The sequence below is a fragment of the Lonchura striata genome, chromosome 6, assembly GCF_050655825.1.
Source record: "Lonchura striata isolate lonStrDom1 chromosome 6, ASM5065582v1, whole genome shotgun sequence".
In the NCBI taxonomy this organism is placed as follows: domain Eukaryota; kingdom Metazoa; phylum Chordata; class Aves; order Passeriformes; family Estrildidae; genus Lonchura; species Lonchura striata.
In genome coordinates this window covers 11,328,367-11,351,476 of record NC_140708.1, presented here as the reverse complement: position 1 = coordinate 11,351,476, position 23,110 = coordinate 11,328,367, and the positions used below count along the sequence as shown (strand labels likewise).

Genomic DNA, 23,110 nt, shown 5'->3' with positions numbered 1-23,110 from the left:
TTAGAAAAAGTCTGTAGAAAGAGAGGTAAGACAAGTTCATTAGATGAGGTGCCTTGTGCTGAATTGTTGCTGGAATCTAATCTTGCTGGGGAAATAAGAAAGTTACTTTTCAGTTGGAGCAGTTTAGCAAATTGCCCTATCCAGCTGTGATGAGGTGACCTGTTCCAGGTCAGACCCAGCTCACTGCTCCCACCAAAGGGCAAGTCCCAGTCTCTGCTGGCCCCTGTCTGGCTGACTATTGCAGGTAGCAAGGCAGAGGAGCATGCTGTTTCTAGTGTTGTAAGTAAAGCAAAGAGAGTAGTGTGCTCACAAGATGGAGACAGAATTATTTAAGCACCTACCTCATGCCACTGCTGGGGTGGTGGCTCAGGATGTTAACTACAGGACAGACATGTCAGTGGTGTCTGCAAATGGCAGCTAGAGGAGAAGGGAAACACTTTTTAGGTCTGTTGAAGTCAAGAGTTCTTCAGAGGTGGGAGTGTGGGAATTGCAAGCTCTACCTTCTTGATTTTAACAGTGAACTGTCCCTTTATGTGTAGCTGCATAAACAAAACACCAGATCTGAAAGAAGCTGCTTCTCTGTGGGAAGGATGGCCAACTTTTGGAAGTGGCGTTAAGACTTCTCTCTCTCCTGCAAAGCAAATGTTTGTTTGTTCTTGCAGTCTGCCCACTCAACACGACTGCTGCTGAATCCCACCTCCAGGTAGTAAGGCTGAGCATGGGCGTGTTCCACTCTCGTGAGTGATGCTGATTTTTTTTAAGTAAGGAATTCTTCAGTCTGATCCAGAGCTAAGCAATTACTCTGTGCATTGGAGGAAAGATAGGTTGTACCGAGAATACTCACCACTAGAGGACAGGTTTTACAGATTCATCGCAATAAACCTAGGGAAATTCTTCTCCCATGGCTGCCAGCAATGAATTTGTGTCACAACCATTTAAAACTGCTTTAAGTCATTAAAGTTGAGAGCGGGGTGTGGCCGGGCGCGGTGCTGCAGCCGTGTCCGGTGTCCGGCCGGATCCCCTCTGCTCGCCGCGGCCACCGGCCGCCACCTGGTGGGAGCCGCGGGGCCCTCTCCCCTCCCTGGCCGTGCCCTCGCCTCTTCCACCGCCAGACGATGGGCTCCGTGCCCGGGCCTGCAGAGAGAGAGGAAGAGGCGTGGTGCGGGAATGCAGAAGGTGACCACTGAAGCTGTAGCAGCAACAACAAAGCGGTAAGTCGCCGGTTGTCACATGGCACATCACCAAAGCGTGGCACAGCACACAGAAACATTCCCCGGCTGGTGAGTCTGGGCTGCAGTTTTATAAAAGACAGGATTAAAGAATCCTGTGGTCCGTTATTTCAAAGTGTCTCACCAAGAACCAATTTTAAATACACATCCAGACACTGACTTCTATTCATAGACTTTGCTTTAACCACAGAAACCACCCTTGGCACACAAAAGTACTGGCCCTGTTGAATATTGCCAACATATGCTATGCTGAAAGAAACTGTAATTACCAATCTCTGGCTGTATCACCACAGAACGAGAAACCAAAGAAAGGCAACTGGGAAGCAATGTGGAGTCTCCTGAGAATAAAATGTGCAGACTTCACCACTACCAGTTGCTACTTAAAATGATGGCTAAAACCAAAATACGGAAGTGTTGGGTTTTACATTTTGCTTTTGTTAAAAGGGGAAAAAAGAATTTTGTGACTGCTTCCTCTGAGAGCATTTCCATGTTCAGGACCTCTGGTAGTGAATTCCTTCCTACTGTCCTCTCAGCAGCAGCTCTTCAGCCATCTGCAGTTCCTGATGACCTGCTTTCAGTGTCAGGAGCTACATACACCTCATCTAGACTCCCTTTCCCACAAAAGGTTGGACCTTTTGAGATCCCTTCAAGTTCAGCTCTGTGCATGGAGAAAAGCAAACACAACCACAACAGCTAGCAACATCCTGTACTGAGCTGGGCTAAAAAGAGTAGGAAACAAAATCAAAGTGTTCCACAGCAATCAGAGCAGTGGTGTGGCTGCCACAAGCCGGGTACAGGCTGGACATTATTTGCCACACCTTACCCGAGTATGAGGACTGTGGAGTTCAATTGTATAAAAAGTTCTTTATTCCCTGAAGAATCAAGAGCTTAGCCATCTTTTCCTCCACCTTCTTTTTCTCTCATATTTGTTTTACCTGAAGTAATTGCAGCTCACTCAGGGCTTTTGTCTTGTAATCATTTGAAGCGTTCCCTCAGGTCCATTTGCTGCAGGACATAAGGTATTATTGAGATCAAACAATATGAAATCCTCAGAGCTGTGAAAATACAGGATTTCCTGCTTAAGAGCTACTAAACCCTACTCTCTATTTCCACTAAGGTAGCACAGACTCAGTGACTGGAAAAAGAAACAGGCACCAGGGACAAGAATATATAGCCTTGGTATGTTTGGAAGGTACAAGAAATGTTCACTTTGGAACATAACGGCAAAAATCCCTCAGTCCACCACTTACCTTTAGAAAGGCCCATGTGTATATTGGAGCTATTTGCACACAACACATCAGGTGAATCACATCTTCAGTTTACTATGAAGCAAGATTTTCCTAGCAGCTATTTATAGACGGTGACTTCCTTTTCAAAACCGATGAGAACAAATGAAAAAAGTACAGAGGTTCGTTTGTGTGTGCTGCTGACGCCACAGGGCATTTGCTCCTTGGGCAGTTTCCTGGGCCACCCTGCTGAGATGGGAAGCAAAGAACGTGGTGGTGGCCACTGCATGCAGGGACCGCCCCCAGCGCTGCTCTGCTGCCTGCTGGGCACATGGACCATGGCAACACCACGGCAGGAAGGAGACACAGCGCTGCAGCCATCAAAGCAGGGTCAGAGTGGAGAGCAGGAGCACAGTGCAGAGCTGACACTGTTTGAAGCAAAGCTGGGGGTCAGCAGGGGAAAGCACAGCAGAGACCAACTCCAGCAATCTCAACAGGGTGAGGCAGCTCGCCCAGCACGGATGTGGGGGAGAGCACAAACATCCTGCTCTGGAAAGAAGCTCAACAGGCAATGGTAGCTGTGGAAGGAGGAAGGAAGGGAAATTCCCAGTTACAGGCACAGGGCAGGGCAGGCTGTCAGCTGTGAGAGCAGAAGAGGGCTTGACAGGATGTCACGGGAGAGGGTACAAACAGAATTGCCACCTACCAAAAAGGTCAGAGAGCATGAGAACGTAGTGCTGATCTGATGGGGGCTGGCCTACACACACAGATCTGAACAACTCACATGAAGCTGGAGGAGTACAATAAATAGATTTGCAAATCAGACTGTTCTAAACCCCTACGTCTGACCTCCCTAACAGGGACCACCATTTCCCTGCCAGCAACTCTAGCAATTTCTGTTTCTGCTAAGCCATAAACACAGCAGCCATCTGTGCTGAAATACTTCAGGTCATCACAGCCCTGCTTTGTTCTTTGCTAAGTTAGGTACCTCTGCAGTTACAACAGGAAAGAAACTACTATGGCCATTTACTGTACAGCAGTGCTGAGGGTGGAGATGATGATAAGGAACTGGGAAAGAGGGGGTGTGGGTAGCAGGGCTCACAGTTTTGCTGACTCTTGAGGTGTGATCTTTCAAATGACAAGCAAGGGGAAAGAAGGGAGAAGTTTCATGAAGAGTAAAGCAAACAAAGAGAGCTTGTGCTTAACAGGGAAGTGGCTAAAAATGACACACAGTATTTCATATCCATGTTCTAGCAGCTGACAGCATTCCTGCACTCAAACAGCTTCAGCTGATCTCACAGAATACTTCTGGCTGTATTAAAATAGTGGAGATTGTAGAGCAGAAAACTCCCCAAGAGTCTTTAGCAAAGGAAGATGGGAAAAACATGCCCAGTAATATCTCACAGTACATGGAATGTGGGCAAGAACGAAGAAGTGACCTGAAAACCAAACACCTTCCCACAAACCCCCCCTCTGGTGTCAGACATCAGCTATGAACACCTCTGGTTATGCTCACAGCCACAAGCACAACACTAGCCCCAGTTCCTGCAGGGGAGCAGGGAGCTTGGCTTCATTGTGACAGACCCAGAAACCTTAAGTTACTCAGTAAGCAGAATGTGCTACAACAAGTACTTGATTTTTTTTTTGGTGTCTTTTAGTGGGATTTGGAGTACCTGTAAAATTCAACGACTTCTGGCTCTGTTTAGACACTTCCAGTTTCACCCAAGGAGAGAAGAGCATCTTCAGCCTGACAGGCAGGTGCCAGGGATCCCTGCCCCAGGTGTGGCAGGAGCAGCTGCCAGTGGGGCCCAAAGGGTGGTACCAAAGCTCAGACCTCGAGGCACAGGAGCTGTCAGCTGAACAGGCACTGCGGAAGAGGTACAGGAGAAAACCCATGGCTTTGGCCAGGGCAGGTGTGGCAACATGACACTTTGGGACAGTAACTCAGGGGACACCAAGCCCTGCCCCCCACACAGCTGCCAGGACACAGCAGCACAGGGGTGAGCAGTCATGGCAGCCATGGCCCAAGCCCAACAGGAAAAGAACCAAGGGGAATGGTAATTTCATACTTGCAAGGCATGTGAAAAAAAGTCAACTGAAGAAGGAAATACTTAAATATTTACATATCCTGAACTTAAAAAACAAAGTATGTACAACTGAAGTCCACTTCCCATTAAGCAAATGTACACTGGCAAAGCCTGTGTTTTCAGCCAATGCTCTAATGCTGCAGGGAAGAATAAAGATGATCACAGATGGAACAGGCTACAAAACTAAGAAGTAATTGCTAAGTGCAGCACCATTAACTCCCTGGTATTTCTCTGCAACTTGAGAAAATTCAAGTTTTTGAGCCAACTAAATATTCCGATTTTTGGAATCAGGAATTGCTTTTGTGCTTTATTATTTTGAAAGGTAACTTACATGGGATTTGGGGTTTTTGGTGACCCCAAACCCAGTCAGATGTGTCAGGCTGGAAGCAGTAACCAGGCTCGTTACTATAACCAGATTAATTACTATCCCCTTTTGGACACCTCATGAGCTGGCCATTGGCTCTGCCTAATATTTGGTAATCAAAGTATTTGAATAGTTTTATTAACTTAAAGCACACTTCTTGTGAAGCTTTCAAACTCACTCCAAAACCTAGAATTCTGCTCAAAGGCTAACATTTATCATTATTAAATTAGAAAACCATAAAACCACATTTTTAAAACCATCCATTATTTCGTAGTATAGCCATTAAAGGCAAGTCGTTACGAAATAAAGGCTCTGCAGACCCGCAGGGAAGCGCCGGCTCCCGCAGTGCCGGCCGCGGCCCGCAGAGGGCAGCACTCGGCCGGCCCGGCACAAACAAACCCACACCGCGACCGAGTCTGACAAAGTCATTTTAATGGAAAATGTAAAACCCCTTTCAACTTCAATGTACAAAGCATGTGTAACACTTGCACTTTTAACAAATTAAAGCAAGCCAATGTTTTAAAAAAATACATCATTGAATGTATATATGTATATATTTACATAGCATATTAAGTTTAATATTTAAGCTTTAAAAGTTCACATAAATTTTACCAAAATGAGACAATTTTTAAATAAATTACACCTTTTGAAAACGTTTAATTGTACACTGAATAGCTTCAATAAAATACTGAAGTGTCTGTATTTAATATCTACTTTATATACTTTATATTTTACAAAGTTTACAATTATTTGGCAGTAATTTTCAGAATATGACATGACTGCTGTGCGGACTCAGCAAGATCCCAAATGCAGGCAATAGCTGGTGTTTGTGTCCTACTCTCACAGTAACTGTCTCAATGTAGTGAAAAAGATCTGAATTATTTTAGCAAACTGTACAAGTCACATTTACATTTGATCAACAATATAGCATAGAATTTTGTTGGTTTTTTCCAAAAATAAATACATCATCTTAAATCTTTGACATTTCACAAACTTCATGTACATTATAATACAGACAGCAGAACGCTGCTCAACTGTTTGCAAGTGGAACATGGAATCACAGTGGCTGTGATATGAAGCTCTACCGTTGCAGTGTCGTTAACAAGTAAATATGATGACTGTGTTTTCTTGGCACTGATGGTTTGTGAAGCTTAAATTAGTGTGTATACCATTCACAGATCAGGTGAAATAACCTCTGGGTGATGCTACCTCCAAAAAAGCAGAGTGTGCTCAGTTCTCATCCACATCTTCCATTTCACCTTCGTGAATCTTCAAAGCTCTCACCATTTCTTTAACTGCATGATACAAGATATTTTTAACCTGCAAGAACATGGGACAGATTTTAGTAAGGCCTGTGACCTGAGGAACTCTGCAAAGTTTAGGACTGAGCCCTAAGCTTAGTGGACGGAAAAAGGTAAGGCTTCATCAAGCCTGTGCAAAAGGAACAGCTTTTTACACATTTTAAAATGTAACATGAAATAAAGCCAGCAGCTCAAGGGAGAGTCATTTACAGCCCTGGCATTCATGCTGCTGCTCATTGTTATTCTGTGTGAACAGCAGCAAGGAAGTAGCTCCACGCACTGCTCGGCATTTCAATGAGCCCAAGCACACCCTGCCTTCCCAGCCTCTTCCAGAGCGGCATTCATTTCCTACCTGCAGTTTATCATCATAATTGATTTCTTCCTTTGACAACCTCAGCTCCTGCGTTAAGTGAAATGACTGTACAAGATGTTCTGGAGACACAAAGTCTTCTGTTACTTGAACGCAGCTGTGAAAATTTTGCACCTATCCAAAATAACAGAGAGAGACTGACAATTAGTATTTGGGGTTATTCTCTGGCAGAGGTACCCGAGGAAAGAGTGGGTCTTGAGATCCCTTCAGCACAGCCATATCAGACTACTGGGCATCTGTGCAGGTAGAGAGCGACGATGTGTGTCTGACTGATCTAGCACTGAACGCTGCACAGCTGCCTGTGCCCCGGCCTTCATTCCACCCTGCCGCCTTGTTCCCCCAGCACGGCGCAGGCGCTGCCCTGCCCACCCCCGGGCAGCCCTGCCCCGCAGGACCCGCTCCTCTGGAAGCCAGCACGTTCCTGGAAAAACAACTGCCAGGGGAAATACTCGAATAAAACAACCATGAACAGAGAAAAGGGGAGGCTGAGAAGTAGTGGGGGGGATAGAGCACTTTTCTTCTTTCTCTGAACATTTCTTCTTACTGACATAACTACTGAGGGAACAGACCATCTCTTGCCACCCAGGTTGTACCTGGAGGACAGGGGAAAGGAAAATTGCTTCCTCATTGTGACCCAACCACCAACTCCAGTTCACTCCCTTCACAACAGTTGTGTTTTTATCCCTAAACCCTTACAAATTATGCTGTAATTTGTAATTCAGCAGTCAAAACCCTCTTTCCCCCAAACTCCAACAGCTCCTCACAGAAGCTGTGTAACAGCTTGAATTCCCAAAGCCTGGGGGTGGGGAGGCAGAGCCTCAGCCAATCCAGCAAACACCCCACCCCACCCTGCTCAGGATTGATGGAGATCTGTGTGTTTTAAAGTGAAACCTAGCAAAATCTAGGGTTTCTAAATGCATACTCTAAAAATTCCATTATGATACCTGACATTCAAATAAACCATTGGGGTCTACCCAGTTGAGGACACAGGACTTAATTTAAAAATTTCTTTCTTCTTCAAAACCCCTGTCCAAGTCTGATTTTACAGAGCAGCTCCGCCCCTTCAGCTGAAATCCCAGCAGGTAATCCCCAGATCAGCAGTCATGTTGCACATGGGTTTTTTGATGGCTAATCATCATCAAGGACAAAGCAGTGCTGGTCCCTCCTGAGAATTCATCAAAACAGAAATAATTCTGGACACAAGGAGGGTTTGTTGATGCTACACAATCTGCAAACAGCAGAAAGCCAGGAGTGAGGCAGCAGCTGCAGAAATGCCAGCATGAGGCTCCCACCAGCACTCGAGGAATTTCCTAGATACTGGGGTGAGGCACCTCTGCACTGTGCAGCCGGCAGCTCCAGCCCCCTCCCCTCCCTCACAGGCTTCCCACCTCTTCCAAGTCTCTACCTGCCCTTGGTTTCCTTGCCAGCCCATGCAAATCCCACACCACTCATTCACTTTCCTCACTAAAACAAGGTTTTGCTGACTCCCTATCCCTCCGTGCCAGAATAGGAAACATTTGTTTCCCTCAGACCTTTAATTCTGCTGTGCCTTAAGTCTTCTTCTCCCTCCCCTCCAGGGCCTGCCTTATCCGTGTCAGTTTGCAGGGACAGATTTTACCCGGCTGGTGTGGTACTCAGCATGGGAATGCCCCGCTGACAGCCCCAGGCAGTTCTATTTATAATATTTATAACACAAGCTGATGCAGTGACACACAGAGAAACGTTTAGCAACGATTCCCCTGAGGTTTGTGGGGCGAGGAGTGCAGCACTCCCACGCCTGTGCCGCTTCCAGCTGAACTGAGAACAGCTTCACGGCCAGCCCACGCAGAGCAGACCTTGCCAGCAGGGCCGGGAGGCGGTGCGGTGCTGGAAAAGCCTCCGACGTGCGCCGGGACAGGGAGAGCTGAGCGGGCAGGGAAGAAAGGGCCACCCACCCATCCCGATGGCCACTGGATCAGCCACTTCCTGCAAGGCTGAGCTCCAGAGCTCTGCATTTGCAACGCCCAGACCTTTATCCTACAATCCTTATCGGAATATTGCCAGGATGTCACATTACCTCCGAGCATGCTATTGTACAATACATAATCCTGCTGTTAAATCAAGATAATGCCTCTATAAAAAACAACATTAGAATAACTTGTTCCACTATGAACAAGTTTTGCAGGGTGCCTGAACGCCACATGTCAATTACTGACTCCAGTATTTCTAGCTTTTTTATTTTTAGTTAAAAGATTTTACCAATTTGGAGCTACCGAGTTAAAACCAGGGAGGCTATCCCTAGAGATATCTATGATACAGCACAGCCCACAGTGGAGCAGCAGAAAGAATGAATCTTTCCAGAGAACAGCACCAGCTCCCTTTTTTAGCTGGGGAAGTTCCAAGGAGAGCTCAGGGCTCCCTGTCACAAGTGCCACAGAGGAAACAAGGCCCAGCCATTAGCAAGGCAGGGGCACTGCTGAGCTCCCAAGAAGAAAGGAGATGCCCCTCAGAGCATTCAGGGAAGCATCTGCAGAGGTGACCGGTCCAACGCTGTATCTATTTCTGGATTCTCCTTCTGGGAGAGCAATTCCCTCTACAAGAGGAACTGACAAGGCTGGCCTGCCCGTCACAGCTCACAGGAGAGGCTGTCCCTCCCATCCCACCCAGGAGCAGTCTGTCTTTGCCTGCTGCAGTCATCATAAGAAGGATGTGACTGCTGTCTGCAAGTACACAGGGAGGGGGAGAAAGCTGGGAAGCAAGAGGAATGCTATATCCTGCCATGAAATGTAAAGAATAAGTCACTTTAAAAGCCAGACATGAATCCATAGAACCAGGGGGAGGGAGAGGGGTGGAAAAACAATATACAGAAGAAATACACACAATCTCCTCCATGTTAGGGCAGTAAATTCTAGACCAGCACGTCAGAAGCAGCAGTGTGCCAACAATCCTAACTGGCTCCAGAACGAAGAGTCAGAACTACACTTATGCAGTGACCACAGGCAGCCAGGCTCCCTAGCTCCAGCCCTCAGTCTGATTCCTTCTGCTCCACAACATTACTCATGAGCAAATAAAAATGTTAATTTACCACCTAATTTAGCATCAACTCTTACCCAGTTTTAATAATTAAAAGGTTCATAATGTGCATGTAAATTTGAAACACTTAATGTGTAAACTTAACTTAAATGTGTATGAATTCTTGTGCAGACTTATTTTTCAGTTTTTAAATGTGCTTTGTATCTCTGAAGTGTTGGTGCTGATCCCTAAGGTCAGTATTTACGCAGCTCTACAGAGAGCGCTATGCACATACATGAAAGAACACGATGCTTTTATTTCCTCCTACGTGGCAGATTCACAGGAACTTCTTACTGAAGATGAAAAGGTTCTTAAGCTTCACCCACTAAGGTTTAAAAACACCATGTTATTAACTCCTTGGTGCCAGAAGCTAGAGCATTACCACTTCAAACACAATTAGCAGTTTAAAGCCAAGGAGATAAAGATAAGAGTGGTCTTATTTTTGGTCCTTAAACATATAAAGTACAGGGAAGACTGGAACAGTCCCACCCACTACTTCATGTTTTATATGCTGTATGTATTATATAATGGCACATGCTATATAGAACAGATTTCCCAGTACATTTGTTATTTCCCCTGGGTTCTCTTCTCTTCTATCTGGGATACATCTCTCTTGATTTGTGAGATCAGAGTAAGGCTGCTGGAGGATGCAATACACGACTGGGAGTGCCAACTTCTTTTAGCCTAACAGAAGGCAAGAACAGCAGCAATGTCAGATGTTCTTCCACATTTGTGAATCAACATCAAGCCTTGAGTCATTGTACAGGGGAAGGCAGCCTACACCACCGTAGATTTGGGTCAGCAAGATCTGTTTGGGGCCGTCTGGGTCTTTCCTTTCCTGTGCCAGGAAACAAATCCACACAGACCATCCAGAGCTGTGTACCATCGTGTCAAACCCAACCAGAAACTCAGTGGGACAAGGAGGAGCCTAGTCTGGGTAAGGTACCAGTTGCTTTCAAGGCCCCACAACAGACACAGCCAGAGACAGAGCAGGGACACAACCCCTGTCATCACTACACCCCACAGGAAACCCCACTGCCCTGGCCACAGGGACATGGTGAGCCATTGCTTCCTCTCTGCCACAGCTGGAAGCTGATCTGCAAACTGGAAACCAAACAGCACCTTCTTCAGCAGGGCTTGGCCTCACTCGAACCCACAGGGAAATCAATGATAGATCTTCAACATCACAATGGTTTACAACCAACTGCAGGGTGGGGATGCTCCCTCATTCCTTGACAGTCAGTGACCTCAGTAGTGGTGCCTGACAGCTGGCAAGACAGCAAGCCAGCAGCCTCCACTTCCTGCTGAAGCAGGAAAGAAAGAAATCTAGAATGGCCTAAAAATCTCACCTAAACAATTGAGCTTCCTTCCTCTTTTCACCAAGGAGCAACAGTTTACAGGCTGTGAGGGGAAAAAAAAAGGCCTAAAGGCAGTAACAAACCTTTGATGCCAGGTTATGAGGCTGACTAACACAAATTTGTTGTGCTTCTCCAAAACTACCCCACTGGCAGTACTTTTCTTACCCAACTACAGATTAGATCAGCTCAGCTGCTGCAAAGGTGGTATCACTCTTTCTCATAATAAGAAAAGCTGCTGAAGAGACAATGATGAGTTCTGGTGATTGATGTACTTTTTGTGTTAAAAGGAACTTGCATGTGGCATGGGAAAACAACCAAGTATCTGTTACAGAAACACCAGAACACCCACTACAGATCTCCTACAGCTAAAGACAAAAACAATGACACCTGACATCCAGGTGCTTACCATCCATACCTGCACAAGTTGCTCTCCCTGCCCCTCCTCGATTAGGTTAACTTCTGGCTTCTAAGAAGAAAATTACTAACCTGACTCTGCCATAACTAAACTCAGTTTGTTTAGAAATTTGCTACAGAAATGAAAAGTGGAAAATAATGGTTAATAATGGTCTGTTCATTTATAATTGTAAAGCAAAAAAGGAACTAATACTTAAGGCATTCAATGTTCTGTATGTTAGTCAGCTACACCAGCAGATGTACCTTATTTTACATTCCTACATGCTAACAGATACCAATAAAAAAAATAAAATGTAACTGAGCACAGATGTCTTTGGAAAAAAGTTATTAATCTTGTATGTCTTTAACCTAAGGTACATTACCTGATGAAGGGCTCCTGCTGGTAGAATAATAGCATCACCAAGGAACTGAATAACTGTGCAGGTTTTTACTCCATATTCTTCAAAAAGTCTTTGGCGAAGTTTTTTGTTCACATACCAACTCTGATCACGGATTGGATCATGTTCTGGTAAAACTTCTAGGCCTTGCTCCTTTGCTATCTGTTAAGTATAGAAAAGATCTCAACTTCCAAAAGAACCAAACCTTTGCTGATCAATTTTATGTATACCCACCTCACCAAGCAACGTCACTTGGTTCCCAACACCAAGCAAGAACTGTGGCTAGGGATTCAAAACAACCCTGAAGGATCTGGGAAGTCTCACTGAACTAAAGACATCTGCAGCACTCCCACTCCAAAATGCAGAGCTTTAAAGAACTCAGCACAATAATGTATTAATAAGCAACATGCTCTCTGTGTGACTTCTTTCATCCATAAAATATGATCTGAGCTCAGGAGTTCCTGTGCTGCCAATTCCTCAGGCTTAAAACCTTCAAGTTTTGACACAGACACACAACTTCACTACCTTAGCTCAGGAAAAAAGCAGCCAATAAAGCCAAAGGTTGTAGTCCTGGGAAAGCTGCTCCAGGTGACTCTGCTTGAGCACAGGGGCAAGCAGAAGGGACCTCAAGGGGCCCATTCCAACCTCAGCCATGCTGGGATAAGAAGCTGCTTTCCTACCACCATAAGAAAGTGTTCAGAAAAAATGATCAACACATAAAAATACTTCCTGACATCAGTAAATGGAATTACACAACTATTTCTCATCAAGTGAACCACAGGGGAACAAATATTACTCTTAATCAACTGCTACTAAATCAATCCTAATCACTAAAAAAGAAAAAAACAATTACATAAGAACATATTACATACAAAGAACACAGACTTAATCCACCTGTCATGAATCATCTCATTAAAAACACATATTTTTTTGCTTTTATTTATTAAATGAATGCAATTATGTGTGACGCAGAACTTGAAATTCTCCTTGAGTATTATCACCCTTCTAACAAGATATTGAGATTTTATATCTTATCAGCAGCAAAGCACTCCCAATGCTTACCCATCAATTAATCTTCAATTTAGTACTCCCCAAATATCACCACTCCTAAAATACATGGGGCTACACAACTCATTTGGGACAGCAGGGCAAACTGTGGTAGCAAATGACAAACTTCTTTACACTGCATCCTAAATGCTTCTGTTTTAAACTGCTGCTCAAATAGTTTCACAGCTATTCACAATAGTTTCACAAGTGCTCTGAGGAGTATTCAGCATTTCCTATGTCCACCTATTCCCTTGCATTCATGACTTTAGTCATAATGCTCTTTTTTGAACTGAAAAGCCATCATCTAATTTATGAGCATCTACTTTTGAACAAACAAAAAAGTCCTGGTGAAAAATTAATAATGTTTTGGAATTAGCTTTGTTTTACTTACTAGTGCTCATTTTTCCCCACAGTTCAGCCTGCCCAAGAGCAAATGTTTGAGTCACTGGAAGACTCCTTTGCTGCAGCCAGTTAAAACTCATCTAATCTCTCCTCACAGTAAAGACATCTCGAGCAATCACTTCAGTGATACTTTGGTATTTCCGTGTCACCTATCAAGGCCACCTTCCAGAACACACAAATGTGCTAAGGACAGGGCACAGAAAACTGCTTCCAAGATGGAATCCCTACATTGAATGCATTGACAGGTATTCATCCTAGGGAACAACCTGAAAGGCTCTGACATGGCTCTAACTGATCACCACATGCCACTGCAGGGTGATCTGCAACACGGCCAGGCTAAGTCTGCTGCCCTTGTTCATTGTCCCACTGCTTCCAGCTTTACCAAGAGCCCAGCCACATTCCTGTGCTGACTGATGTCACACAGTCCTGCCAAGGACTCCTGTGTGAGGTCAGGGATTTAGAATGGGACAACTCACCAGAAATTCAGCAGCAATAATACAGTGATGGATCAGTGACAGAAAAACATCACCCCACAAATTATCATTTGCATTAGAGCAGAGCAAGAGTAGATCTCCATGCCCTATGCCTTCAGTTACAGGCCACCTGTCACTCTTCCAAAGTGAATATATGTGTTACATATTTTATTTGTATGCAGCAGGTCAAGTATAATTTATTTCATGTGCTATAAAGGAAATAATTTTGTCTTCCTCCCTTCTCTAACATCGAGGTGGGGTTTGTGGTTTTTGCCAGTCCCATTCGATTTACCAATTACTTAGGTTGTATTTATAAATTATGTGTTATAAAGCTAACCTTTTGCAGAAACTCTCTTATCTTGTCAGCATCTTTGCCAGCATAAATGTGCCATAAAGCACCAGGTAATTCACTTGAATCTTTCAACCGCTTCCTTAAAAGGTCATCCAAATCTTCCTCTTCCAACTTCTTCAAAACTCCTAAGGTTCAACAGAAATATTCTTTAAATGTGAGAAGGAGAAAAAATGTTGAAACTAAATACCTTATTTTCAAATTTCTTGTGTGAGACTGAGCAGGAAGAAGTTTGTTAAATACAACAGAAACCACCAGGTGATCTTTCTGTTCAGTGTCTGTAACTCATTACTAGAACATGAATGCCATGGACACCTTAAAAATATATTTAATTTTTGAACTTTTTCACAGTTCCTGAATTCCACAGAACACAATCTCCTACCTGAAATGAAAAGGACTGGTACAAAAAAATGGAAAGATGAGAAAGGTGTTTTCCTGCAGTTAACACAAGCAGTTATAGCAGGCTGTTGTTGCAGCCTGAGCTCTCTCAGGATGCTCAAGTTTGCTGCTATTAACTCAGTACATACACCAGTGAAAACAAAGCAAATGAAAGACAAACCTTACTGCAGCTCTATTAGTCACACCCAAAATCTACATTTGCTGATTATGGAATAAGAGGACAAAAGAAAAAGGGCAAAGAAACAGAACTATTTCAGTGATTTAAAGACTGTTTCACATAAGCAATAAACCTCATACAGACGACTAACATACACCAATTTAAGGTCTCCAGTGTTGAAAAATTACATTACAGCCCAAATTCAATAGAGTAAGCACAATGCAACCAGAAGAAGCAGCATAAACAGAAGGTTTGGCAAATACATCATCCTGACATAATTGTTAGAACCAGTACAGCTTCCAGAGAAAATCCTTCACCCTGCACTTCTATTAGCTATGCCAGTCTCAGCACAGCAATGGTGCATCAATTATACAAAATGGCAAAAAAAAGTGGAAAGAATTTGAAATACCATTTCATAATTCATGAACTGCAGTGTATTTTATACAGAAGTAACGTGTGTGCAAACCCTTGGAACAAAGAATCTCCCAGATGTAAGCAGGTTCTTATGGATCTCTTTCACAGCCTTCCAAAGAACAGGGTCAATTTTAGAAGGGGCAGAACATTCAGTCCATCTACACCACTTCCAGTGAGTGAGATTCACATTACCTGATTTGGAAAGTACTCCATTTCCTTTGGCTATGCCAACATAAACAAGGATGTTCACGACATCAGAAACTTCAATATGGAGATTTGTGGTTCCTATGTCATGGTCTTTAGTAGCAGCCACACCTATGTTACAAGATAAGATTTATTTGTATTGCATATTCAAATCAGAACATGTAACAACAGCAAAGAAATTCCTGAAGTATACTTGGCATCACTGAGATAGACAAATTCAAAACATGTTTTTGGTTCACCTGCTAAACAAGAAAGCATTACTTTTTAACAGAGTCCTTGAGATTCTCTCTTAGCCCAGGTACCCGTCCCTACACAGCATCTGTGCCAGAACAAAATGTTTCAGTGAATAGTCAGAGACATTTCCTGACCACTGTGTTCCATTCCTCTTCAACCCTTCAGGTTGTTCAGGGCAGAATATAGGTACAATGAATACACAAGGTTATCAAATCTGTCACTTTTATGTCTGGCTGTAAGAGAGCTCTTAATCAAAATCATGACCAAAGAGGGAAATTCATTTTAGTTTTAAGAAGTAGGAATGAACATTCTTAAGTCAAAAGGACATTCTGGAACACTGAGACTTAGAGCAGTATTATCTCAGAGTGGCATTAATGACTCAGTCCTCAGACCCATGCCATTATCACTATTGTTAATATGCTTCTTTCACAGGGTATTCGGAGAACTTTTAAAACCAAAGCCATTGTGTCACAAATTACTACTTATTTCTTGTCCTATTACAACAATTTGTAAAACAGAATTGAACAACACTCTTTGCAAAAGAAGGAGCAGACAGAAAGTGTCTGAGAGAACCAACCTTTTTTAAACAGGTTTTTGAGTATACAGCACACAAAATAAATTATGAGAAATATGATGAGATTAATTTATAACCAGAATTATGAATACAATGATATTTCATGAAGTATTCTGTCACACAGACAAAAGATAAAACCTTACTAAAGACAGATTCTATCACTGTGTAGAAGCAGCTAACCACTTGTATGCTTCAGAAGACTGTAATAGCACAAGACAAGATGGAATGAAATGGAGAAGCAAATAGACTCTCATGGCCCAGGTGCAAATACCTTTAAATACCCAAGTCCACCAGTGTTTCCCCTACATTCAGTGAACAATTATCCTTCAAAACAGCTCAGCTTTCTGTCAAGCATGGTGATGTGTGATATTCTACAAGTTTAAGGGAAGAGGAAACTGCTGCATTTACAGGGCAAACTCACCATATGCACTGCATAGTCGGGGTCCCAAATCCGGACGGACAAAAAATCCTGGCAGATGAGAAGCCAAGTTTAGTTTTCCTTCTGGACTACAATATTCAGGCAAGGGTAAACTTTTTAGTAAGTCCTCATATCTGCAGGAGAAAAGAAAAAAGTGTAAAACTGAATTTGCGCTGTTACACAGAGAGAGAAAATAGAGTAATATTAAGATTGACTGAAGAACATCTAATATTAAACTCAAAATACCTTGCTGGCATCATGGCCTTGAAATCTTCACCAGAAGGCCAGTCCTTCAGTTTTAGCAGAGCTGTTTCTCCATTTTTTACTTTTTGCCGTTCTGCAAGTAACAGAAATAACTAAAAACTAATGTACTGTAGGCAGTTCACTTCATTAAACTAAAACATAAACATTAACTCTAAACCTGCTAAGAATCAAAATTTCATGCATGAACAGGAGATAGCTGATTTCAAGACTCAAGAATGATACAAACCAAACTCAGCTAGTTAAGTAAGAAGGACATTTGTCCAGTTTCTTACTCAGACCTTGTCAGTATAATAGTGCATCCTTAATTCTGCAGAGATACAAAATGCAAGCTTCCACCATATTCTCTGGAAAGAGATTACCTAGAGCTTTCTTTTTAAAGTTTCTTCAAAGCATCAAGGTCCATAAGGATAATTTTTAACAGCAGTTTCTAACACTGATCATGTTCAGAATCAATACCAAAATACATTTTAAGGAACATACTTGAAACATCTTCAAAACCATCCCAGAACTCCTTGACATTGGTGTTTGAAATGATACTGTCCTTGCAATTCAAGATATCTGCTTGCTGGTTTCCAAAATCCAGACTGATTGACTCAGCTTTCCACAAGCTGAAGTTCATTTTCTTATGCATACCAGACACCAAAACAGGCTATAAAGAAGAAAATAGAATAATTTTTAAAAATCAGTATTTATTCTTTCACAAGTAGACAAATTCTTCAACTGAACTGGAATACTAATGTGTCTGGAACACACATGGAAGACCTTGGCCTTACTGAGCTGTTAACATTTCCTCCAGCAGCACCCATATCCAAAGGTGTCACCCCTTTTTGGAATCTGAAACTCCACAACAGGAATGTCCTACTTATTATACCTGGTTAACTCTAGTGTAACTACACAAGGTTTATCTGTGGGCTATACCTGACAACCTTTTTTTGCCCCCAGTTTTAAACATGGAGTTAGGCATTTCTGTCCTTTAATACACAATTCCCCAGAGCTCATGCTGATGTCACTTTACTAACCAACCTGCTCAATACCTACCCTTCCTTGTTTCCAGCACTCTTTGAAGAGTTTCCAGTTGTTGGTGTTTTTATGATCTCTGAGCCACAGAACATGCTTATCACAGATCCACGAGTACTGGATATCGCTGTACCGTTTACTGCAGTCATCCTGAATACTTTTTTTATCATCCTTTGGCTCTTCTTTTATTTCAGATTTTACATTTATCTTTGGTGCTCTATTTGGTGGAATCTTGTTTTCTACTACTGAAGCAATTATATCATCAAGAATGTTTGGCATAGTCCTTCCACTCTTGCCACTCTGTTAGAAAACAAATGCATGCTTAAACAACGTAAAAGCAACTTAATGCAATTCCTTTCGAAAGAGAGTAATATTTCTCATGTTGTATCAATTACCATCATATATAAGAACAAAATGTTAATTTGTGTGTGTGTGTGTGCATATGAAGTTTTAATTATGAATGAGGATTTAAAGCAATACACCTATCAGACTGCTCTAACTGTAATGTGCCAGAACAGATTGATAGAGATTTTCAAATCCTAAGAGAAGAACTGTGCATCTTATAAACACTTACTGCTGTTCCTGTAGAGTACACTGGAGCAAAAGCAATGCCAGCATCTGTAGAGCCCAGGCGCAGTTTGCCTGCTGTTGTAGTTAATAGATCTCGTAAGGTCGAGCCCTGCTCGTTGTTCTGGGATGCAGGAGGGGAACTTTTACAGTTTGGGGACTCCAAATTATCCTGGTCCTTCCCTTCCTTTGAATGTTTTCCAGAAGGACATTCTTTGTTCTCTAAAACAAAAATAACCATTGCAAGTTTACACTGCTGTGTCATGGTGCACACATAGGAACAGCACTGGTACCCTGCATTTCCTAGTGGTAACAGACTGTGCAGCACTAATGCTTTATTCACCTGGAAACACACCAGAGGATGAACTACATCCTTCAAAACACAGTCAAACAGTGTGACCAAGCAAAGGCCTTCCTCAGCTTCTCAACATGCAGCTGAGTGAGTGCCTGTCCCGAGTGAGACACGCTGTAGCTGGAAATACTTCCACAGCACACAGGCATCCCACCAGCACATCTTCTGGTGAGGGATTCTGATGCCACCAGGGAAAGGTGCTGCAGTTTCAAGCTTGGAATCAGTAGAAAAAAGAACACTGTTGTTTTTTTTTTTTATATATATATATATACATAACAGCAAATGGTGGGGTTTTTTTTAATTAATTACAGAATCACATGGAATCACCAGCTTGGAATAGATATTTAAGATCAAGTCCAACCCATGCTCTAAAACCACCTAAACTAAACCATGGCACTGAGTGCCACATCCAGTCTTTTTTTAAACACATCCAAGGACGGTGACTCCACCACCTCCCTGAGCAGACAATTCCAGTACTTTATCACCTTTTCAGTAAAAAATGTGTTCCTAATATCCAACCTAAATTTCCCTTGGCACAGCTTAAGACTGTGTCCTCTAGTTCTGTCAGTGCTGCCTGGAGAAAGAGACCAAGCCCAGCTGGGCACAGCCACCTTTCAGGGAGCTGTAGAGAGTGACAAGGTCACCCCTGAGTCTCCTTTTCTCCAGGCTGAGCACCCCCAGCTCCCTCAGCCGTTCCTCACAGGGTTTGTGTTCCCAGCCCCTCTCCAGCCTCGGTGCCTCCTCTGGACGCGCTCCAGCGTCTCAACGTCCTTCCCAAACTGAGGGGCCAGAGCTGGACACAGCACTCGAGGTGTGCCCTCACCAGGGCTGAGTGCAGGGGCAGAATGAGCTCCCTGCTCCTGCTGGCCACACCATTCCTGATCCAGGCCAGGAGCCACTGGCCTTCCTGGCCACCAGGGCACACTGCTGGCCCATGTTCAGCCAGCTGTGGACCAGTGCCCCCAGGTCCCTTTCTGCCTGGGCACTGTCCAGCCAGCATCCCCAGCCCATGGCATTGCAGGGGTTCTTGTGGCCAAAGTGCAGCACTCGGCACTTGGACTCGTTAAACTTCATCCTACTGGACTCTGCCCATCCATCCAACCATTCTAGGTCTCTCTGCAGAGCCCTCCTAACTTCCAATAGAGCAACAACACGATCCCAGCTTAGTGTCATCTGAAAAGTACCAGCAGTGCCCCCAAAGTCACAGACATGGTATGACAATTTCAAACATATACCTTTTTTTTCTTCTCTGGCTTTCTGCTCTGCAAGATCAGCCAGCCAATGCAGTGGGGACTGGGATTCAGGCGGTGTTAACTTGCTGTCTGTGCTCACATCACTCCTTGGACTTGTGTTACCATTTGTCTCAGACTTTTGAGGAGTATTCTGCTGTTGAGACTCAGGCATACACAGAGAAATTTTATTACTGTGGTTAAGGACATTCTGCAAAACCTGTAAAGAACAAATTTGTTTTTAACTACATAGATTCACTTTAACATATTTCAAAGACAGGGCCATCATTTAACCCCCACATATGCAAACTAAAATGCTACTGGTACTATTCAAATACAAAAATCCAGCAGGATCAGAACACTTGAACAAGATGCAATATATATACACACATTTTAGACTCACCTGAGACACACCATTCATTGCAGGGAGCTTGCCAGCTTGTGTGTTCTGCTTGGTGGTGCACTGACAATGGGATTTAATTTCAAATTTTTCTCTAATATTGTGCATAGCATCTAAAAGATCTGTCAAAACTGAAGACAATTAAGAAGAAAAACATTACCAGCTGTCAGTCATTCTGACCCTCTTTACAACATACAGGGTGACGTTTTAAACTATTAAAATCCTGAATTTACCACTCAAAACTACTCTAAAATGACTGCCCAGTTTATCTTTAAGCTTGTGCAGAGAGCATTCAATTAAATAATTGCACACTACTCTTCTGGATAATCTGAGCTTTAGTCTGCATTCCCTTTGCATGGCACACATCAAGCAAGCCAGTAATTATTTACTTCTCATTGTTCAATGGGTGCATCATTGCTTCATTCAATAAAACCATCAGCTACAGACTGAAGCGAGCCATGTCTTGACAAAAAAATCACTATGTGAGCATGTAAATGAAGGCTGTTTGGTAATGGGCATGCACAGAAGAACAAAACTGAGGTTAAGTAGGCAGTCTTCACTGTGCTGTTTCCAGATGAGTGGTTCACTTTCACAATTTAAAATTCAAACCAGTTTCAGCCTAGAACCCGTTCTGGGAAATGTCACAATTTGAATTATGGTTATGGAATCTACCCAACCTTCATTTCTACCTGAACTAACATGCAATGGAATAATGACTTGTTCTGTATTTTCAGCTTAAAATAATCTGGGAATTTATGTAGGATGTTTAAAGGCACATTTCAGTTTTCTATTTTCTGGTCTGTATCAGTGCTGACAGAAATTTTGTGCTAACAACCACTACATCACACCTAACAGAGAACTTACTTGGTTGTAAGCAGAATTCTGAATCTAGCTAGGTTTATCATTCCTGCAGTTTTTCAATTGTCATGAGCTCATACACTGCATTTTGCTCAATCAAAATACAGTGAATTTGGGCGTGGGAGAGACAATAATGAAATACAAATCCCCAAAAATCCATTGTCTCTGTGGTACTATTTAAACATTTTCTTTTAACAGCTAAGGTCAGATTTATTAAATACATTCTGATTGTTTTATTCTGCTCTGAAAAGGTACAAATCCATCACAAAAAAGGGCTCCATTTCTTCACTGCCTGTCCCCAAAACCCTTACACACATCTGTCAGCACACTTCTCTTACTCTCGTCATCATACCGGCCCGGTGCTGGTAACTGCCCAAAACCACTTGCCTTCTTGCAACAATTTAACTCAACTCCCAGGTTTTTAAATGGAAAATGAGAAGTTACAAGGAAACCACTCTGGCCCCACTTTCACAGAAAAGACCTGGGGAAAAAGCAGCTTCTGCTTGTTTGCATATGGTCTTACCAGAGCCTGGAATAATCTGTGTTGGCATCAGGTGCTTGTGATCATGAGGCTGTCCCTTCACACACTTCATCCAGGCATACAACTCCTTATCTGCAAAATAGTATTGGCAATGTTTTACTTCCCTTATGTTACACACAGACAGAGCTATGGTCTTTCAGACTGATTTTGGTTAGAAACTTTTCTCTGCACATACAGGTTGTCTGTCTGGGTATCCAGTGTGACAAGGACTTGCGTACAACAGCTAATTTTCACATTAACAGAAATAGTTTTAACAATACTGAAATCTGAAATAGCTGCATCTGTAACACAAGCCCTTGTCAATTACCTCCAAATTTCAAAGTGTATTTATCACATTTAGTGAGTTGCCAAATAGACTGAAATCCTTTACAGGTGCTATTAAGGCTATGAGCCTCCCTTGATGAATCCTGCCATGGAAAAGAGACATAATTAAGCCATGACAGTACGGTTCATCTAATTTGACACAATCCACACTCTAAGTGTAAGTGTCTGTTTTCAACCAGAGTTCACCAGACAAGCCAAAAAGATGAACTTTAACCAAGTCATCTCTCTGATTCAGCTTATGATGCAGTTACACAGTGGGACTGGTGGCACAAAGGAGAGGGAATTTGCATCACGGATTTATGGCACATTAAAGCAACCATGAAACCCTAAGTCTCTATGTACTGGCTGAAAATCATTTGTGCCAGCAGAGAGGGCCTAATTGGTAGGAGAGAGATGCTTTCTAAGAAGTTTAAGGAAGACTGAAATATGCAATGTAAAAAAAACACACAAGAAGAATGAGAGCCAAAAATGCCTGACCAAGCAACTGGTCACCAACCTACTATGTGATTTTGGGGCAGAAAGAACACAATTTCTCCCTCCATCCCCCGTCTTGTGTCATATTCACTAAACTGCTACTTTTAAGACATTTTTCCAAGCCTTTCACCAGTTTGCTCACTCCAGCAATTTAAACTAAGGAACACACCATAGGAAGCATTTAACACATTTAAAGCTTTTTTTTTTTTTACATTGTAGGTACACAATGTTTCAAATGTTCCTTCAGAAAAATATTAAATTTATAAGCTATTCAGTAGTTTTTGTAGCACCTAAAACACGTCAGTATCCAACTGGTCACAAACATAAATAAATCACGACAACACAGCACTATGTATCTACTTAATCTGTTTTCTCAGGGAAATGTCGTAACATGGAATCCCACTTGATGGTGCCATAAACTGTCTGAAGGTAACAATGGTTTCATATTCCCTCACTCATGTAGTAAAGTGATAAGAGAAGTCATTGTTAAGTATCTGAATCTGGAATATTTAAACCTCTAACATTCCTGCTGAAGCAGGGAAAAACCAGGGGATTCTCTGTTACATTCAGCAACTGTAAAAAAACAACTACTGGTTCCAGGAAAAATGGTGTAATATAAAGTCCTATTATACAGAG

The 23,110-nt window shown here is 42.8% G+C and overlaps 1 protein-coding gene across 17 annotated transcripts in view; it reads right to left on the bottom strand.

Annotated features, from left to right (window-relative positions):
- Positions 1 to 5,321: 5,321 nt before the first annotated feature.
- Positions 5,322 to 23,110, bottom strand: part of JMJD1C (jumonji domain containing 1C) — a 158,460-nt gene continuing 140,671 nt past the window's right edge. For 16 of the 17 annotated variants that reach the window (XM_021535498.4, XM_021535521.3, XM_085583188.1 and 13 more), the window contains 13 exons: positions 21,659 to 21,748; positions 20,281 to 20,408; positions 19,884 to 20,097; positions 18,304 to 18,518; positions 17,751 to 18,029; positions 17,193 to 17,361; positions 16,695 to 16,785; positions 16,452 to 16,582; positions 15,211 to 15,333; positions 14,037 to 14,176; positions 11,763 to 11,939; positions 6,560 to 6,691; positions 5,322 to 6,226 (listed from right to left, as the gene is read on the bottom strand). In XM_021535498.4, coding sequence (XP_021391173.2) covers positions 6,137 to 6,226; positions 6,560 to 6,691; positions 11,763 to 11,939; positions 14,037 to 14,176; positions 15,211 to 15,333; positions 16,452 to 16,582; positions 16,695 to 16,785; positions 17,193 to 17,361; positions 17,751 to 18,029; positions 18,304 to 18,518; positions 19,884 to 20,097; positions 20,281 to 20,408; positions 21,659 to 21,748 — 1,979 coding nt within the window. In that variant the 3' untranslated portion in view covers positions 5,322 to 6,136. The remainder of the gene's footprint in view (positions 6,227 to 6,559; positions 6,692 to 11,762; positions 11,940 to 14,036; positions 14,177 to 15,210; positions 15,334 to 16,451; positions 16,583 to 16,694; positions 16,786 to 17,192; positions 17,362 to 17,750; positions 18,030 to 18,303; positions 18,519 to 19,883; positions 20,098 to 20,280; positions 20,409 to 21,658; positions 21,749 to 23,110) is intronic. The other variant, XM_085583185.1, reaches the window with a different exon arrangement.